The 17,746-nt window shown below is 43.0% G+C and overlaps 1 protein-coding gene across 8 annotated transcripts in view; it reads right to left on the bottom strand.

Moving 5' to 3' along the window:
- The window catches only part of KIF21A (kinesin family member 21A), a 2,335,619-nt gene that overhangs the window by 561,351 nt on the left and 1,756,522 nt on the right, over nucleotides 1-17,746 (bottom strand). For 6 of the 8 annotated variants that reach the window (XM_069629214.1, XM_069629217.1, XM_069629215.1 and 3 more), the window contains 2 exons: nucleotides 4,678-4,785; nucleotides 4,070-4,198 (listed from right to left, as the gene is read on the bottom strand). In XM_069629214.1, the coding sequence (XP_069485315.1) occupies nucleotides 4,070-4,198; nucleotides 4,678-4,785 (237 nt within the window). The remainder of the gene's footprint in view (nucleotides 1-4,069; nucleotides 4,199-4,677; nucleotides 4,786-17,746) is intronic. The other 2 variants (XM_069629219.1, XM_069629220.1) reach the window with 1 other exon arrangement.

The following is a 17,746-nucleotide window of genomic DNA, read 5'->3' as shown; positions in this document are numbered from 1 at the left end:
ATTCTCTGTGAGACTCTTAAAACCCCTCCACACGCTGTTTACTGGGATGTTCTTGCAGAGACAATGGGCCAGACTAATATTTCCCTCATTGCAAAGCCGAAAAAAGATCACACATCTACTCTCTACAGACCTAGGGATGGAGGATGCCACTCTCAGACATACGTAGGTATTAATGGGCAGTCCAACTAAGGGTTATGCAGGACTGGATTAATCCATCCTCTACAAAAGTTTGGCACCGGTTAGAAGAGAATGTGACAGCTAAGCCACTTTGATACATCCGGTGGCTGCCTACGGGGTATATGCCATAGAGTGTCTATGAATCACCTGCTACGGGGTTAAACATGCTCGTCTTGGTCTCGGTGGTGGTTCGCTCGGGCCTCTCCTCCTTCCCCCTCCCCTCTCACTCCCGTTCAATATAACCCCAACTTCCAACCGGCCTACAATGGTATGGCCTTCTACTGGAGGGAAGAGGGTTGTGAATTTCGAGTGCACCAGTTGGACCATGGCAAGATCCGATCCTTTGAATCCTGCCAGTACACCTTTGGGGTGAAGGAGGGGGACAGGTTTCAGTATTGGCAGCTGTGGCACTGGGCGATGATACCTAGCAACCGGCAGGGAGCCAACAGGACTCTTACAGGTTTTAAGAAACCTATATTCTCGCTGGCCCCCTCCAGGTGCCTCGTGTCCAACCTTTGCGCTTGCTTGGGTGGGGGTGTCTGGGATTCTTTCTCGTCTCATGCATGCACATGGCATCAAAACCTAGGGTGTGAGTTCTTCACCGAGGATCGGAGGGGGTCTGGAGGGGTTTTAGAAGGGCAACTAAGTGTCCAATATGCTGATTGCGTGGGTTCAAGTTCTTGGCAAGGGGGTACCTAACGCCGGATACGATGTGGCACATGGGGAGGGTGAATGTCAGTGGGCTGTGTTGGAGGTGGTGTGGGAATGTGGGAATGTACATGCATATATGGTGGCGGTGTCCTAAACTCACACGATACTGGTCTGATGTACAGACCTCGATTAACTGTATTAAGGTGCTTTGTTGCCGCAGGCGCTGAGTGTCTCCTTACTGGGGGTCTCTGGGGGTGGGACAGACACAAGGTGGATTTCCAATGTTGGTTTAGTGCATACGACTCTCCTTGCAACAAAGGCCTCTATAGCGTCCTTCTGGAGGCTGAAGCAGTGTGAAGCACTGGTGGGCATGCTTATGGTCAGGAGTGGCCTCTGAGAGGGTGGTTTACCAATGCGGAGAACGGGACCCCAGCCTTCTTCCAGAGGTGGGAAGAGTTTTTGGCATTGCTCAGACACAAAGATTCTACCTGCTCTGCAGAGAATGATGGGACTGATTGAATGCCCTTAGGGGTGGGATGTGACCCTAGTAATTGTAAATTTGTAAAGCGCTTATACACAAGTGAAGCACTTTGAAGCACTTCAAGGTGGGAAGGGAACAAGTGAATACAGTAGTCATTCTTAGGCCTTGACGATTCCGAATGATCTAACAATGACTAGCATTCCAGGCCAGAGGCATATCTACTAGTTTAAGAGTGTGACAAAGAGTGGGGGGAGTCGGGTGGGTCGGGGGGGAGGGAAAAGGACATACAGAACAATACAATTTCAATAATATGCCTGGCGACATTTCAGATTGATTGGTGGTTGGACATCTAATGTGCCTATGCACAAGTATTTCAGGCACAACCAAGATAGGGAGGGAGGACAGGACAGACAAACTTGCTAGGCCTAGTACATTCAAGGACGTGCAAGTGCGCAGATAGGAGGTGCAAGGGAGCGGGAGGGGGACAAGTGCGCCCAGTCCAGCAGGGGCCTGGGTTAAGTGCAGTGGTTGCCCCTCTCTTGGAACGTATTCCAGTGCAGTAGTGCCAAGCAGAGTGCAGAGGCCTGGAGGCAAGTGCAGGACTGGCGGGGAACCTGGGACCTGTGAGGCTCTGGAGGTGCACCAGGAGACCAGTCAGCGAACTGAGAAGGTTGGGGAAGAGAAAGAAGGAGGGAAGCAAGAGAGAAGAGAAAGGAGGTTAGCAGGGGAGAGGTAAAGAGGAAGAGAAGAGGAAGGTTTTGAGGAGTTTCTGGAACTTAAGGACATCTGGCTCAAGACAGAGAGGCAGGGAGGCTGTTCCAGAGTAACTGCAAAGGATAAGGATCTACCCCCAAATTTGTTTGGAAAAATGGCCCACCCGCAGAGAGTTGGAGGAGGCTGAACGGAGGGTTCTAGAAGGAGAGTATTTAGGAAAAGTGTGTTGTAGATAGTAAGGGCCCTGACCCCAGAAAGTCTTGTGGACTATGCAGCGGGACTTGAACTTGATTCTTGCAGCCACGGGGAGCTAACTGAACTGCATGGAATCCTCTTGGATGTTTTACACCTTTTGTGCCTCTGGCAGATGGGCAGTTTGTGCCCAAAGCATCTGTTGTAATGTTTGGGGGGCGGGAGGGTTTCATGTTTTCATCCTTTTCAATTCTCTTTTGATTTTGAGGTTCTTAACAAGACCTCCCGCTTAGTGGGAGTACTAATATGGCTTGATGCATCCAGCCACGCCCACATTCGCATCGGAAAGACGGCGCCGAACGAACGAGGAGAGGAGAGACCGCTTCAAGTTTTTCTCTGCTAGAAACCCTCTGCGCACGATAGACCATGCAGCAAGAAGTACGAAGACTGAAACAGCCACTGGCTTCAGGGATTCCCGTTTTACGCCAGATCTCGCACGTTGGAAATCCGTACATACTTAAACGAGAATTCTCCGTCTTGAGAATAATCTATCGCTCCCCAGATGCGGTTCTGGGGACCATTAGCCCGCAGTGAGGACCCCTATGCTCTGTACCTTCTTGCCCTTTGAGCCAATTAGGTGATTTGGCGGTTGGACCCCCTGGACCATCAAATGGATGGTGTCAAGTGGATTCAACAAAGTGGTTGTTTTTTGTGGATGTATATTCCATTGAAATACTAAAGTGGCACATTCATTTCACGCCATTATGTGCATTTCTGTGTAGAAAGAACTGAAATATTAGGGACCCAATTAATGTGTTGGTCCTTGTGTTTTATCTTAAATAGCGCCTTGTGGCGCTACACAATGCACTGTAGACATTGACGCGACAGTTCCCTGATAAATTTCCCTTGACTTGGTTTACACCCCTTCCTTTTTTTGGTGTGATTGACGGAAAGAAACATGTTGGATGATTGTATGTTGAGAAGGGTGTGTGTGTAATATGTTGAATGATAGAATGTTATATTGTTTGAGTAAACCTTGTTTATTTTGCCAAAATTTATTGCATATTTTGCACTTGCACTAAGACACTGAGTACAAAATACCTCAAACTTTGGAGGACAGTTCCCTTGCTCTGCCCTCCACACCCTAGACTAATTGTTTGTCGTTTTTTCTATGTTGTTGCACTGATGTTCTTTTTCTAACTTTATCATTGCTGATTGTCTTTGCATATATTTTTATGATTGACTTTTCTCTTATCAATACAAAATTATTATTTTTTTCTAGAAACTGCCTGATAATTTAATGAAAGGATAGTTTTGTTTACAATCACGTTGTTGATCCAATGGTCACCTATGTGGAATACAAACAATGCCTGTTTGACCCCATTGTAAAGTACTAAAGGTTGTTTACCTTCATGAGGGTGGTCAATTACGGGTTTCCTTTCCCTTCTACCTCCTTTTGTGTTTTTGGTACTAATATAACTGCAATGTGCGCAATACCTTTATTTTTCTGTTAAAAATGCTAACAAAAATGATTTCAAACCAAAAAAATAAATAAAATACACAGATGACTTCATCTGAAACTGTAAAAACGGGTTACTCTAACTGAGAGCATTACGAGATTTCAGTAAGATTTAAAAATAAATGTTAGTAAATGTTAAGGAAACGTTTTTGCATGCTGCAGAAATGTTTTAATAATTCATTTCCAATGGAGCCATATGCTCAGTTTTACAAACAGGACTTAAAAGATGAGTTTGGTTGGTTAGTTTACTGGCAATTGAAAAGGTTAGTTGCATCCTACACTTAGGCTCCTGTGTGCGCTTCAAGTGGGGAAGAGAAGAATTCCCTGTAACTTACTTATCCTGCTGCACTGCTGGGACTGTCTGAGGAACAGTGAGGCGACTAAAAACATTCTTTTCATTACGGGGCCGGCTTGGTGGGGAAGAAGGAGGTGACAGACTAGCCTCCGAGGTTCCAGAATCTGAGCTACAAGATAAAAGAACATGGAATGCTCTGCTTTAAAGAGTTATGAATAGTTAGATAGGTTAAATGAAGCATGCCAAACCGCTTCCCCCTACAACATCCCCAAACAGACCCAGGGCACATGCATATTTTATCCAGTAATGGCTCGAAGGAAAACAAACTTAACCAGACAGTTCCATATAATCATTAGGGTTAATCTTAAAGGGAGAAGAATTTTTGTGATATCATTTTTTAGGGAAAAAATAAAAGAAAAATGAACATTCTAGACACACAACAGCAATTTACACAATATTCACTGACTGTCTGAGTGAGCACTACGTCCTCTTCACAAAGATATGATTTTGATTTTCAGAAAACATTTATTCTTATGTGTGACAAATGAGGAATGTAATTTAAGATATAAACTAAAATTAGGTAGTCTTAGCATATTCAATGTGAAAAAAATACTGAATTGCATATCCTCCATTGAACAGTGTACTTACAGCTTTTGTTCCTTTGTTTTAGCCTTGTCTCCTTTCTCGTACGTTTTTCTCCTTGGTAATGGGGAGTTATCAGGTATTTTCTTTTCATTTAGAGATTGCGGTCTGGAACTAAATCCAAAGAAGACAATAGTTATTTGAAAGTTTGATGAACGCAAATGGGTAAATGTTGATTACGACCTTAAGAACAATGGCTGAAACGACTGCCTTAAAACTGCACACGTTTTACTTTAACAGAAACCTTAATTCCCATGTTAATAAATCTCCTCATGATGACCAGCTCATTGAGAACATGTTAGCTGTGAACAAACAAAAAAACAAACAAAAGAATAACACCTCTTGGTTGCTTTGGAGCAGGTTGCTAAATGCTGAAAAAAGCACATGCTCCATCTTTTGTAGTAAAATTGCATTTTGGGTTCACCTAACTGCACACATGAGACTAGGTTCCCTAGAGAACTGTAGAGGCGATTGCTATTTGCCCGTTCAGTTAAATCTTTAATTTGAAACAGTTGTTGCTAGCCAGAGCATATCAATTATACTTTGTGTGCAAATACTGATGAAGTGTGACATTTCATCTATGTTTAGAGGTGACGCAGAAACAGGAGACATGCATGGACAATCTATACACCTCCAGTAGGTTGTTAGAAAAATGGCTGTTAACGAACCTCTTAAATGAAAATCGTGCAATTGTACTTTCTGGTGTGTGTCCACTTATAAGTGAGAAAATTGAGCAGTTATGTTAAATTAAAGGAATAGTGCGCTCAAAAATATTATTGTCCCAAGCGTTCGGGCATGTGGTTTTAAGCATACGTTGAAAACATTTCCTAAGCACCGTACCTTAGTTTTCCTCACTTTTACACATGCGAAATCAGGCAGCCGGGTGCGGCCATCTTGTGCTAATGTTATAAGTTGCCGCATCGCCCTAAGTTGAACTGCCCTTGCGGCACTAAATCATATCCCCCACCCCTGAAGCTGACAACACTCGACGCGTACGGCCCATTTCACAATGCCAATGCACGTCTCGTGTTAACGTTCTCTGTGCGCCAGCTAATGACGTGTCCCCATGGAAATGGCAGGCCGTCTCTTTCCTCAATAAGAATAAACAGACCGCTTCTCATCAGACAACATCAGTTGCTTTTTCAATCGTTTCACTGTCTTTTTTTTGTGTATCCTGTTGCTCGTTTCTGCTCTGTTCAGCTATCTTCATGGCTCGTAGCCCGTGCAAATAGATATTAGTACTATCATTACTATTTATTTTAATTTTGTCATATAATGGCAACAATACAGCCCTACCAGTATGACCCAGAGTATTTCCCGAGGCGGAATTAGTCGAAAGAGAAAGATGCAGAAACAATGGGGCTTCGGACGACAGTTGGGAAGACGAATCACTGGTTCAAGAGCCTGGCCTAGTCGCATGGAAGACGTTTCCACCTGGTGTACATGCAATCGGTGCAAGGTCATGCCAACCGAGGAGGAGAACTGCTGCTGCAGAGAAAAGTCTGGATGCTTGACCTACATATCGGAAGACAAGACATGGCCGCAATACGTTGCCAAGCTGTATGACTTCAGGGCATCCTACCACACAAGGTCCTTGTTGAGGATTATGATGGTACTTATGCACGAACTTCGCGCAACAGTTTGCCCTTGCAATCCAAGTAACGAGTAAGTGTACTCTAGAAGTGATGTCACTTAGGACACTGAAATTTCATGTTTGTCTCCTATATTGTAGTTAACTTTGATCTATCACTGCCAAAAGAATATAGTCTTGCAATTCTATACATCACTCGCAATGTGTGGAAATTATATTGGTCATCTTATGTGTCTTTCACGTACAGCCAAGAAACAATATTTCTCTGTGCCCCTAACGTTATGGAATGCATAGTTGTTCACTTTTGTAATGTGCCTACACTTTAAAGCCCAAGTTGATTAATCCATGAAGTAAAATATGTACTGGCAACTATGCCATAGGATACAAGATTGCATTTTCAAATAAGGTTTTTACACTTTTGTTCATTTAAATACAGTTTGTTTGTTTCTCTTCCACAGGTCGTACAGGCTGGTGGCCAATCATGCATTTACATGGTGGTTTCATTGGAGGCTTGGATACTGCGTTTGACGAACAATACCCGCCTGTGCTGTTGGTGCCATGCGAGCCGAATTCCCCAGTGACAGCGGTCAGTACAGGGGATTTTCTCAAACTGTGCTGCAACCTGAAGTATACATGTGTAGTACATTTGTGCCGTCAGTATCAGCAACAAAATAAAATACAACAGAACTTTACTTAATAGTTGTTGTTTCAGTGAATCATGGGAACGCTCACTTGTCCTGGCAGGGCTGGCAAGGTGGGAACGGCGAAGGTGCTAAACACCATGTACACTTCAAAGGTATTTTACGCACAGGGGCCATTGTACACATGGCCCCTCCAGGCCCTGTGTCTCCAGACATGCTGCCGTGAAGCAGGTCGTGCCTCTGCAATCCACATAAGTGTGTCTCTATTCAGCAGTGTTCCGGCCCTTTTCTGCATGCCCCATGCCACTCTATCCCCCCCCCTACAGTATCAATGGCAGTTTGCACCTGTGGCTGTGCGCTCCTGAGGGGGCTGACGGGATGGGAACGGCCAAGGCGCCAAACACCACGTACACTCCTAGGTATCTTATGCGCAGGGTCCATTGTACACATGGTCTCCCCAGACCCTGTGTCTCCAGGCATGCTGCCCTGACGCAATCCGCATAAAACGCCATAAAGACGTCATTCATTCACATACACACCCACTTTTTTAATTCTTTATAAACCCCTTGATATTTATCCTGAAAACACCTGTGAGCACCGGAAGTCAACTCGGGAACGTGCTACCTGTTCTCCTGCTACTAAATACCGTGCTTGCTGAATCTAATTGTTAGTTAGTCAAGGTAAGGGCAGGTCACCTAATCATCTCTTTTTGATCTCTAAATTTCTGAATGTACCCAGTAGTGTAATGTTCATTCATCTCATTGCTATTACCATTGTCTTCTGTTTAATTTGTTCTGTTCTCGATATATAGCAAATGTCAACCGTGTCAATTGGGATAGAATTGCATCCTTCGCATGTTTACTTTTGATGCATGAACGTACATTCAACCGACAAGTAACACATTACAATTTGCATTGCATCAATCAATTCTGTATGAAAGTTATCCTAGCGTATATTCAACTACGCTACACAGTTTTTGCTTCTGTGACCAAAACAAACAAACTTTGATATCATTCCATCTTTCTCACACATTCATGTAAAACATTTTTGTAACTATGTTTACTTTATTTTACTGATTTTTCAAGAATGCCTGCTTGCATGGTTTATGGTTGCTATTCTAAAACCCATGACAAACCAAAGGGCACAATAGTGCATACATTCCCAAGGAATATAGATCTACTAGGCATAAATTAGTTTTCAGAAATTGATTAGCAGAGTTTGCTAATTAAAATGTTCTTGATTAGCAAACACACCCATTTGATTAGCAATATTGTACTAGTATTTTTAATGTTACCAGAAGTTATTTGCATCCAAAACCTAAAATGAGCATCAATACAGCATGCATTTTTGTGTACTGCTGAAGTAAGGTGTTAGTCAGACGAATCAGGCCTTGCAAATTCTTTAAAATTCTACTAGTAGACCTGCAGGTTAAGTAATTTAGTTTACCTACTCGACCTAAAAGAAATGCACATGATCTATCAAAACGGGTGACAATGTAAATGCCCATTCTGTAAGGTGGTCCAGGTCACCACAAACCCACTTTATGTCTGGCACACTGCTGTCAGCTAAGCGCAGGGAAACATATGAAATTTACTGCAAAAATGTCTGTTACATAAAAGTTTCAAACAACCCCCAAAATAGATATGATAAAAAAGGCTCTGAGAACAGTTTGGCCTGCTCTCTCCTACAGGTGCTAATAGGCAATGCAATCATAATCCTAGAGCAAAGGGGGCTGTGGAGACTAACTACAGCGTGTTGTATTGCAGGATATATGTCGATATACAGTTTGGATGGAACAATTGATTATTCTTTTGCGTAAACATCTATTAAGCCTTGTGTATTCTTTATGTTAGAGGAAAGAAAGAAAGCGACTAAGCAGAGTAGATGGCATACATAGCAGGCAAAGAATTGGTCAAACTAGCTGGAATATTGTAGTTAGCTGCCATCTCACTTTCAGGGTAAGTGGTATAAAACCTCTCATGAGTTGAACACTAGTTGCACAGATAGGTCACATACCTAGATGTGTTATTAAAAGCAGTTGGCCATGTACATTTTCAAAAGTGTTCACTTGTCAATGTGATGCAACTTCCCCAACAAAGAAAAATCTAGTGGACACTATGAGATTTGGATACACTAACCTAAAGGTTACTGTAAATCATGGAGACAATGCAGTGTTTTACAGAAGCAATACTGTAGTTATGCATTAAGGAACAACTTAAATTGTTAGGAATGGAATTGCATGACTGTTTCTAATAAAGTTACACATACTGGTCTTTGCCAAAGAGGATATAGATAGCTAATAAAAGTATCATCCAGATTACTTCTGTTTTTCAATTGTTTGAAGAAGAAAACAAATCTCGACTAGTACTCCCACACAGGCCTTTGGCACTTAAGGGTGAAGGAGATTATTACTATTGCACTCTCTCCATTAGCCCCTTTAAACTTGCAGTGAACAGAGAAGAGAGTAGCAAGAGCTTTGAGAGCCAGAGAGGAATTCAGGGTGAGCAGTGCTTTCATTGCGATGGTTAACTTAATAGCTAACTTTGCTATACAAGTGTCAATTTAATTAGCAAACCAACAGAATTGCATAGCAAATTGCTATGTGACACTGCTTATTTCATGCCTTGAAAGAGAATGGGTCAGATATTGTGGATTTCCGCCTGGCGAGCTTGAAAGAAGAGCCCAGGATGTCTTGGGAAACTTGAGGGCCAATCGATTCCGGATCTACAGCCTGCACTTTACCCCGGACATGTACAACCAATCACATTACATTAAAAAGAATCGACTCAGAACGTCTCGTAAATTGCTTCAAAATGCAATTCCAACTCTATGAATGCACACGAGTGACCAGGTGAGTTCCTTATGATGAATTAGCTGTAGGACTTGGGGTACTCAAATAGCTAACTACATGAACGTATTGGTGCTTTCGGTGTAAATGTTTCTTACTATAATTTTGCATATTTACCAGATTGTATTACTTTATAACTATACCCCAATTTTGCTACATCTCTGTCCATGGTTGTAGGAGGATATAGAAACTAATTATGAACAAAGAAAACTATGCCATAGTGCCCTTCGAAATAAGCATAAGCTTTTCGTAATCGGTTGCTTCACATGTCAATTCTTTTAGGTGAGCATATGGACTGAAGCACAGAGCCTCGCTAGTGACAACATCACTGACACGCCAGTATATCAATGGTGAGCCATACAGACTTGCAGAAGTGCATATTACTGAGAGTTGGATCTTCCCACATATTTAATGCAAAACAAATGTTCCCTTTTATCACTTTGTGATAATACACTGAAAATGAAGGAGCAAGATTCTGCATCCATTTATTTTCCGGAGTCAACAACAACTTTGAGCGCCTATCCGGTAGTTTTATTTTGCTTTTCTATTACGCGAATGTATTATGCATGAAATTTTAAATTAGGTGAAATAGTTTACGTATCCTGTTTGTTTACATAATGTTTCATTTATGGGTTTCTATTTATGTCTACCATTGTCTGCATCCTATTGTCTCTGTTCAATTTCACTGTTTTCATCCATACTAAAACAAGTACTGTGTTACAGGGGGATGCTGGTACTTCGACTACAATTACATCACCCTTTGGGGCTGGTCCAGAGTTTTAGGTATGTGTACGGACAGTTCCCTTGAATGAAAGGAAGTAAATGCTACATCGGATACTATTATACAGTGATATTCATATAAACATACAGAGTTTCAAACTCTTATCATTTCAGTTATAACATTACAATTTCTACCCTAATGCAGAATAAAATGCAAAATGCTTGAGTGCAATATTACAATCAGTAGGTTTTGCATGGTGATCTCTGATTGAGTGACTTGCCATCAATCAGGTGAAATTCGAAATTTCTATTTTGACAACATGATTGTAAGCGATGTGTGCGATGAAAGACATTCAGTTCAAATATGACTGACTGTTTATTTAATGAATATTCTATTCAAGGAATGTATAGAAGGTCGGGAATTAGAAGAGGAGGCGCATGGATCAGAGGTGGTGGACCAGCTTGCTGGTACAGTCGTTACAGTGAAGAACACGGTTTCACAGAAAATCATGAAAACAAGGGTAACTTACAATTTTGTTTAATGAAAGTGTTTTGGGCTGTTATTGTCTTCATAACATGTGTTTTTCTTATCTATAGTGCTATATACTCTATGTTGGATTGCCATTGAACATGTGTTTACAACCTATCTCCTAGAGAGACAGAAGGAAAAGAAGTATAAAAACGCAGACAACAAATGAAACCAAAGATGCTGCTTGCCAAACAGATTTCACCATGGAGAAACTATTATTTGAGGCACAGCGTGGTCCAGTCAATAAGTAGACTAGAGATGCTTATGCACGATGGCCAGAAAATGAATTGAATTTGGCTGGCGAAGCAAGCAAATGTCATGCCTGCTTGATGGTCCAAACTGACTCCATCTGCGTCTAGGCATTCTTATGTCAGGAGGACAAGGGCTGTTCGGTTTAAACAGTGTTTTGCAACCCCAACGGTTCCCAGACCCTTCTTTTCTCATTACCGAATCACTGGGACGTTCCCATGGCAACGGCGCTAGCTTCCAAGTTACGCATGTTGCCTGGGTTTGTGTCACATGATTTTGGGGGCGTGACGGTCTCCATTTAGGCACTGTTGGGAAAGTACACAGTGCTTCTGATTAGTGTTGATCACCTAGAGGCTTATTCGTTTTGTTCCAGCTTTTTTTTCAGCCTTCCTTGTCCTGGTGCCGTTTCGTCCGGCTTCCTGCGTTCAGAATTCCTTGCACAGTTTGCAGTCACCGCACGGAGTGCAGCTTTCCCTGTGCCTCACTAGCATCTGTCTCCTGCCTACAGCTGTCACAGATCTCTGTCTCTCCTCAGCTGCCTCCTGCAGGCTTGCTGTTGTCTCACAGATCCCGCGGCTCCTCTCAGCTCCTGTTTAGGCCACCTCCTCTCGACGAGCAGCTGCCTAATGGAACCTCACCGCTACTGAGTGTTCCGCTCATTGGCCGCTCGTCACCCACGGAGGTTTGCCTCATGCCATCTCTATTACAGCTGCCAAGAGTCAGTGTCTCCCTCCAACATTCCGCTTGCCACCCACGGCAGTCTTCCTGCTGCATGCTTCTTACAGCAATATCAAGCCTGTGGCTATCTCCAGCGTTCCACTAACAAACGCATGTCGCGGTTTACAGCAGCCATTTCCTAGTTCCTGCAGCATTAACATTCAGCCCTTGGCAATGCAGTAACGAAGACTACAGACCATGCTCCTCTCTGTCAGTATGGATTGAAGCACTAGGCACACCTGAAGTATCCCTTACTCCTATTTCCAGCTACATCATCACCTGGACACTTCCTCCACATAATCACTTGGACCTGTGGGACTCTCCATACATGGTTCTTGCTTTCAGCTTCCTCCTTTTCAACAGTCCACTGGACCATAGACACTTTGCTGCTTTTTGTTCACCAGCCCGACACTAGTGCGTCCCTGGTGCCGTTCGGGTTTAGTACCTCACTAACCTTCCTTCCCTCTTCGTTGTTTGGAAGTCATCCAGTCATTCATTCAGCCCTGCAACATCCAGTGTATTACTCTTGTGTTTGGGGGGTTATTGGTTTATGTGAGCAGGTCAGTAATGTAGTCGTCTTCTTGTAGGCAAGATCATCCAGCATAGAACCAGCCACTCAGCAGATAAGCAGGATAACAGTACTACAATAAGATTCTCCCTACTCTAGGGAAAAATCACACCCTTCTCAGTGATTCACTGCACTAGCTTTATTTTTATCAGCTTGTGGGGTAGATCGTTGTGAAGGTTTTTTACGTCCAAGGTGGTCCTTGCTCCGGGGCACGGTGACTTCATCCAGGAACATGCCAGCCGGTAAGCATTCTTTTCATTCTCATTGAAGTCACTTTCTGTGTCCAGCATAACAGCAAAATGTTCTTGGACCATTACTACAATGTGAAAACTCGACAAGATGAAGATGAAACTGAATACAAGGAAGATGCTTTTGAATTACTCACTGAACACTTCACACAATCTACACCCGCAAAAAAGGCCCACCGAAAAAACAATCGACATTGATGGTTTCTCCAATTTGTGTGCAAAAAACGCAAACGGAACTAACAGAGACCGAAGCTTCTACGCAATTGACCGAGGAACTTGCCAAAGATCTCGACTTCAGTGTGTCCAGTTTGGCTGAATTGTCCACATCAGTTGATTTACAAACCACATTCATGCAGGACGATAGTCTAATAAAGGAGCACAAATACATTGTTTTCAAAAGCTGGCTTGTAGAGATTTTACTGATGCTGAAATGTGTCCATCCGGTGAGGGGGGAAAATATGCGGGGAGCCATTGGTGAATTTGATTTGTGTATAACAAGGCACTAACCTGAAACTCCAAGCCACCTGTGCCAGGCTCCATGGTAGATTTTCATGGTCCGCTCAACCAATGCTGGGCAAAGTGCCAGCTGTAAATCTACTGTGTGCAGCAGCTTTACTTTTCAATGGCTCTACTTTTAGTAAATTGTCCAGTTTGTCAATTTGGTGAACTTCAGTTCCTTTCTAAAACACAGTACTACAAATATCAAAGAGAATGTTTATTCCCTGCTATTAGTCGAGCCTGGAAAATTGAACAAATGCCTATTGAAAGGACATTCTCTGGCAAACGGTGCAGGATAGCTGGCGATGGACAGTGCGATAGCCCTGGAGTTTCAGCAAAGTACTGCACATACCACTTGGACATGGAAGCTAAAAGAATTGTGAGTTCGGTGGTCGTGCAGGTGTCCCAATGTAAATCCTCAGTGGCCATGGAGCAACAGAATTCTGAAAATATTTTACAGTGGTCCCAATCTTTCAGCAACCATATTTGGTGGAGCGCCAAAACTTGTGATGGATGAATTCTACTTGAAAAAGGGCGCTCATTGATGCACCACTGTTCCAACGTTCACTCATGGACAGAAAACCTACATTTTCACCAATGTGCACATGGACCTTTATCGGAGTAACGGGAAAGCAAGAAGTTGTTGTTGGTTCCATCTTTACTTCCACACAAAGCTCTTGAGAAGATCGTGTTTGATAAAACTCTTTCAAGAGACCTGAAGGGTCTCACAGAATTCTGTCACACCTGAGATTTGGAGGTGATCCACAATATGTGCCTAAAGTACAAGCCCAAGAGATTGCATTTTGGCTTAGACGGGATGCAATATCAAACATTACTAGCGGTATTAGCGCATAAAGAGAACATACAGAGACAACAATCGAGCACTACAGGAAACTTTGGGATGCTTCGCTACACAATGGCTTTTGCAAAAAGAAGCACAAAATGGATGGTCAAGCCAATATACCAGGAAATGGAATTCAATTTTGTGAAATATCTCACTTTGACTGTGTTGGACATGCATACTCATGGAATCGCTTGTGATTTTGTTCCTAGGACACATACATTGCCACAAAACATTGCAAACGTGCCCTGTCCACCGAAAGCAGACCTCGTGAAACATTTCACTTCCCAGTTCAAATGATTAGCAGCTATTTATATGTTCAACAATGTTTATACATTGTACATGACCAATGGAAATCTATTTAACTTGAATTTCAAAGCTATTAAAAGTAAAAATTGTCCAAATAAAGTGTCCAAATTGTCTTTTCAAATGTATCCTCTTTGTCAATTTTTTTGCAGTAAGTGCTTGTTAGAGGATGCCATACAGTGTAACTCTGTGCTTTCACACTTCCCGTATTAGGTGAGCTCTTCTGGGTCCTTCACTGATCGGGGGCGGGTCAGATGAATATCAGCATGAAAGCAAATGTGGGGTCCACAGTTGCCTTAGCAAGCACATTTCCAAATAGCTCAAAAAATGCATGTCCCACTAAGGAATGAGACCTAGGATAGATAAACTTGGTGTTAGGCAGAATCATATGCAGTACCCTTTGGAAACACCACACACAATTAAGACTACAAGTGCAAGTACAAATTCACCTTTGGTACAAGCCTATACTACACAGTAAAGGGAGAACGATGGCTGAGCAGCCAGACTTAACTCAAGAGTAAAGTGAGCAGTATCAGAAGTTACACAAAGGACAGCAATTGCTATGGTTCAAACAATCACTGACTCGAGGCTTCTGAGGAAAAGAATATAAATTTATTTACACAATTAGTTGTAAAACAGTTCACTAATATGAAGCAGCAGAAAATCACAATCTTAATACACTACACACCACCCACTGAATTCTGGACAAGCTAAGCTCAAAATGAAGTGTGAGCAAAATGGCACTCCAGAAATTTAAAAAGGGAGCGAAAGACAAGGTTATTCAAAATCAAGCAGCACCAACAAGTAGGTAGGCAGGGCAATCTAGAAAAGGCTTACTACAACTAGGATTCAAATCAATAGGCCTAGGCCAATGTTAATGGTTCAGAGTCTTTGCAGAGGATCACACAGTTCAGAGTAGTTTGCGGTTAAGTCTTTGCCAAGAGTTCGAAATGAAGTTGGTTGGAAAGTCATTTAAAAGAGTAGAGAAGGACAAGCCCTCGGATTACCGAAAGATTTCAAACACTTTCACCGCGGTCGGACTGAACCAACGACCGGATCAGTACCTTTGTAGAAGAAGAATGCTGTAGCGGAGGCAGAAGTTCCTGGCAGGTCCTGCAGGCTCACGGTTCCTGAAGCGACTGTCGGACTGACAAGATGGAGGAAGTGCAGAAGCCTGCCAAAGGACAGCGAACAAAGGAACCAAACCTGGTTTGGCACACAGAGTAAAACACGAGAAAGAGCTTTACAAAAAGAAATGGTGAATAAACCCAGCTGGAACCAAATAAAATTAAAAGGGGTCCAGCGGATTAAATTCGAGGCTACTTAAAGCCTTAAACGGTACCAAGGCTATTTTCATAGTCGGCGGTAGGAAAAAATGGTAGATACCACTGCCACCAGCCAAATCTTAAAGAAAGGGGAACGAAATAATGTTCCATGAGAAACAGACAAAAAGGGATAACTATTAACCCTTTCCAGTACTCTACGGAAGATAGTTTGTACTGGGTCTGTGAATTTAAAAAGACGAAAAAAGTCAATGGCAACTTTACATGTTCTGGGAGACAGTAGTCAGTCCCAGAAAATGGAGTTTAAAGTGGGAAGTCTGAAAAAGACAAAGCTGTGTCACTGCACTAAAGGTGCTGTGTTACACAGTAAAAAGATGATGCCTATGGAATAGGTGAGACTCCACAGTCTATGAACACAAAAATGTAAAACACACAGCAAAACACATGTAAGAGTGGGGAAAAAAGGCTCACACTCTTACCAGGTGAAAAAAATTAATCCTAGAAATCGAGCAAAGCTGCTGAGGGACTCAGTAGGTAAGGGAAATTCGCCATTCTGGAGAATTCTCCTAACACTTGGCATGCAAGAACTACTGACTGTAAGCAAAACAACGCATGGAAAGGGGCTGTTGGTGTGAAATAGGTGCATTCCGACCTATATTTTTAATGGGGGCATGTGTTAAGTGTCGTTGATATCGGATGTCTTAACAGAAGGGCTGATCTTTGATTTGCGGCCTTTGGAATCTTACGATTCCAAACACAGTGGGGATAGGTGTTAGTGTTACCAAAATATACGACCACTCCTGATTATGTATATGGGAGATGAATTTGAGGTGGTGCGGGGGTAGGGTCTGGGGACCAGATGCGTTCAAAGGGAACAGGGGTCATGGGTTCAGGGGACCGCTGCAAGGGAGGAGGGGGTTGGAGATGGCATGAGTCAGTCAGAAGAGACAGATTGTGCACCAAGGATGGAGCAGGGCTTGGTTTGACATTCTCATACAAGCACATTTTGTCAGGGATCGAGACTCGCAACTTGCAAAAATGAATAGCTGCATTGCCGTGAGAACAGGAGACAGGCTGAGCTGACAGGTGGTAGGGGCTGGCTGTGTGCGGCGCTGGGAGAGTCAACAGTTCTCCAGAGGGGCAGAGGGACTCTAAAAGAACAAGTTACTTATTACCTTGAAACGTTCTCTCGATGGGATGTTCCTCCGACGTATTCCTTATCTTGATAGATTACATTCCAGCTTGCTGGCCTCGGAAATTTTTTCAGTAGAGGGCGCTGCGCGTCGACATCCCTCGAGCTGGTGTCCCTCGACAGCCTCCGTCTCGGCGCCGACGTCATCGTGCGTATGAATAGACTCGCGCAGCGACTGTTGCTCAGTTCCGTTATGAAGCTTGAAATTAGCTGTGCATTAATTGGTTATTGACCTTGAAGGAGCGTAAGCTGCAACTACAAGGGATGTTTTACTGCGGGGATGGATGGGAGTGGCGATAAGGAATACGTTGGAGGAACATCCCATCGAAAGAACGTTTCAAGGTAAGAAGTAACTTGTTCTTCGAAGGGATTGTGTCCTCCGACGTATTCCTTATCTTGATAGACTCCCATAGCAGTGGTGTAAAAGAGGAGGTGGGAGTAAAATTGGAATATTTCCCTTTAAGAATGAACAGAATGTAACACCGCTTTGCCAAATCTTGTCTCCTGGCTAGAGGAGGAATCCAGACTGTAGAATTTTGTAAAGGTATGTGCGGACAACAATGTGGCAGCCGCACATATGTCCCGAATCGGTACCCCTCTTTGGAGAGCCGAAGAGGCTGTGATACCCCTGGTTGAATGAGCCCTAAAATGTTGAGGGGGCTCTTTCCCTGCCAATTTGTAGCATTCTAGAATCGCTAAAATAATCCATCTTGAAATGGTCTGTTTTGTGATTGGCAATCCTAATTTGTGTCCTGCGTAACCTATAAACAGTTGGTCTGCTTGCCTTATCCTAGCAAGTCTGTTGATATAAAAACTCAAGGCACGCCTTGGATCCAGCCTATGT

This window comes from Ambystoma mexicanum, chromosome 12 (assembly GCF_040938575.1).
Source record: "Ambystoma mexicanum isolate Mex_15411 chromosome 12, UKY_AmexF1_1, whole genome shotgun sequence".
In the NCBI taxonomy this organism is placed as follows: domain Eukaryota; kingdom Metazoa; phylum Chordata; class Amphibia; order Caudata; family Ambystomatidae; genus Ambystoma; species Ambystoma mexicanum.
Note: the sequence above shows the minus strand (reverse complement) of the source record. Positions and strands in the feature narration are given on the sequence as shown.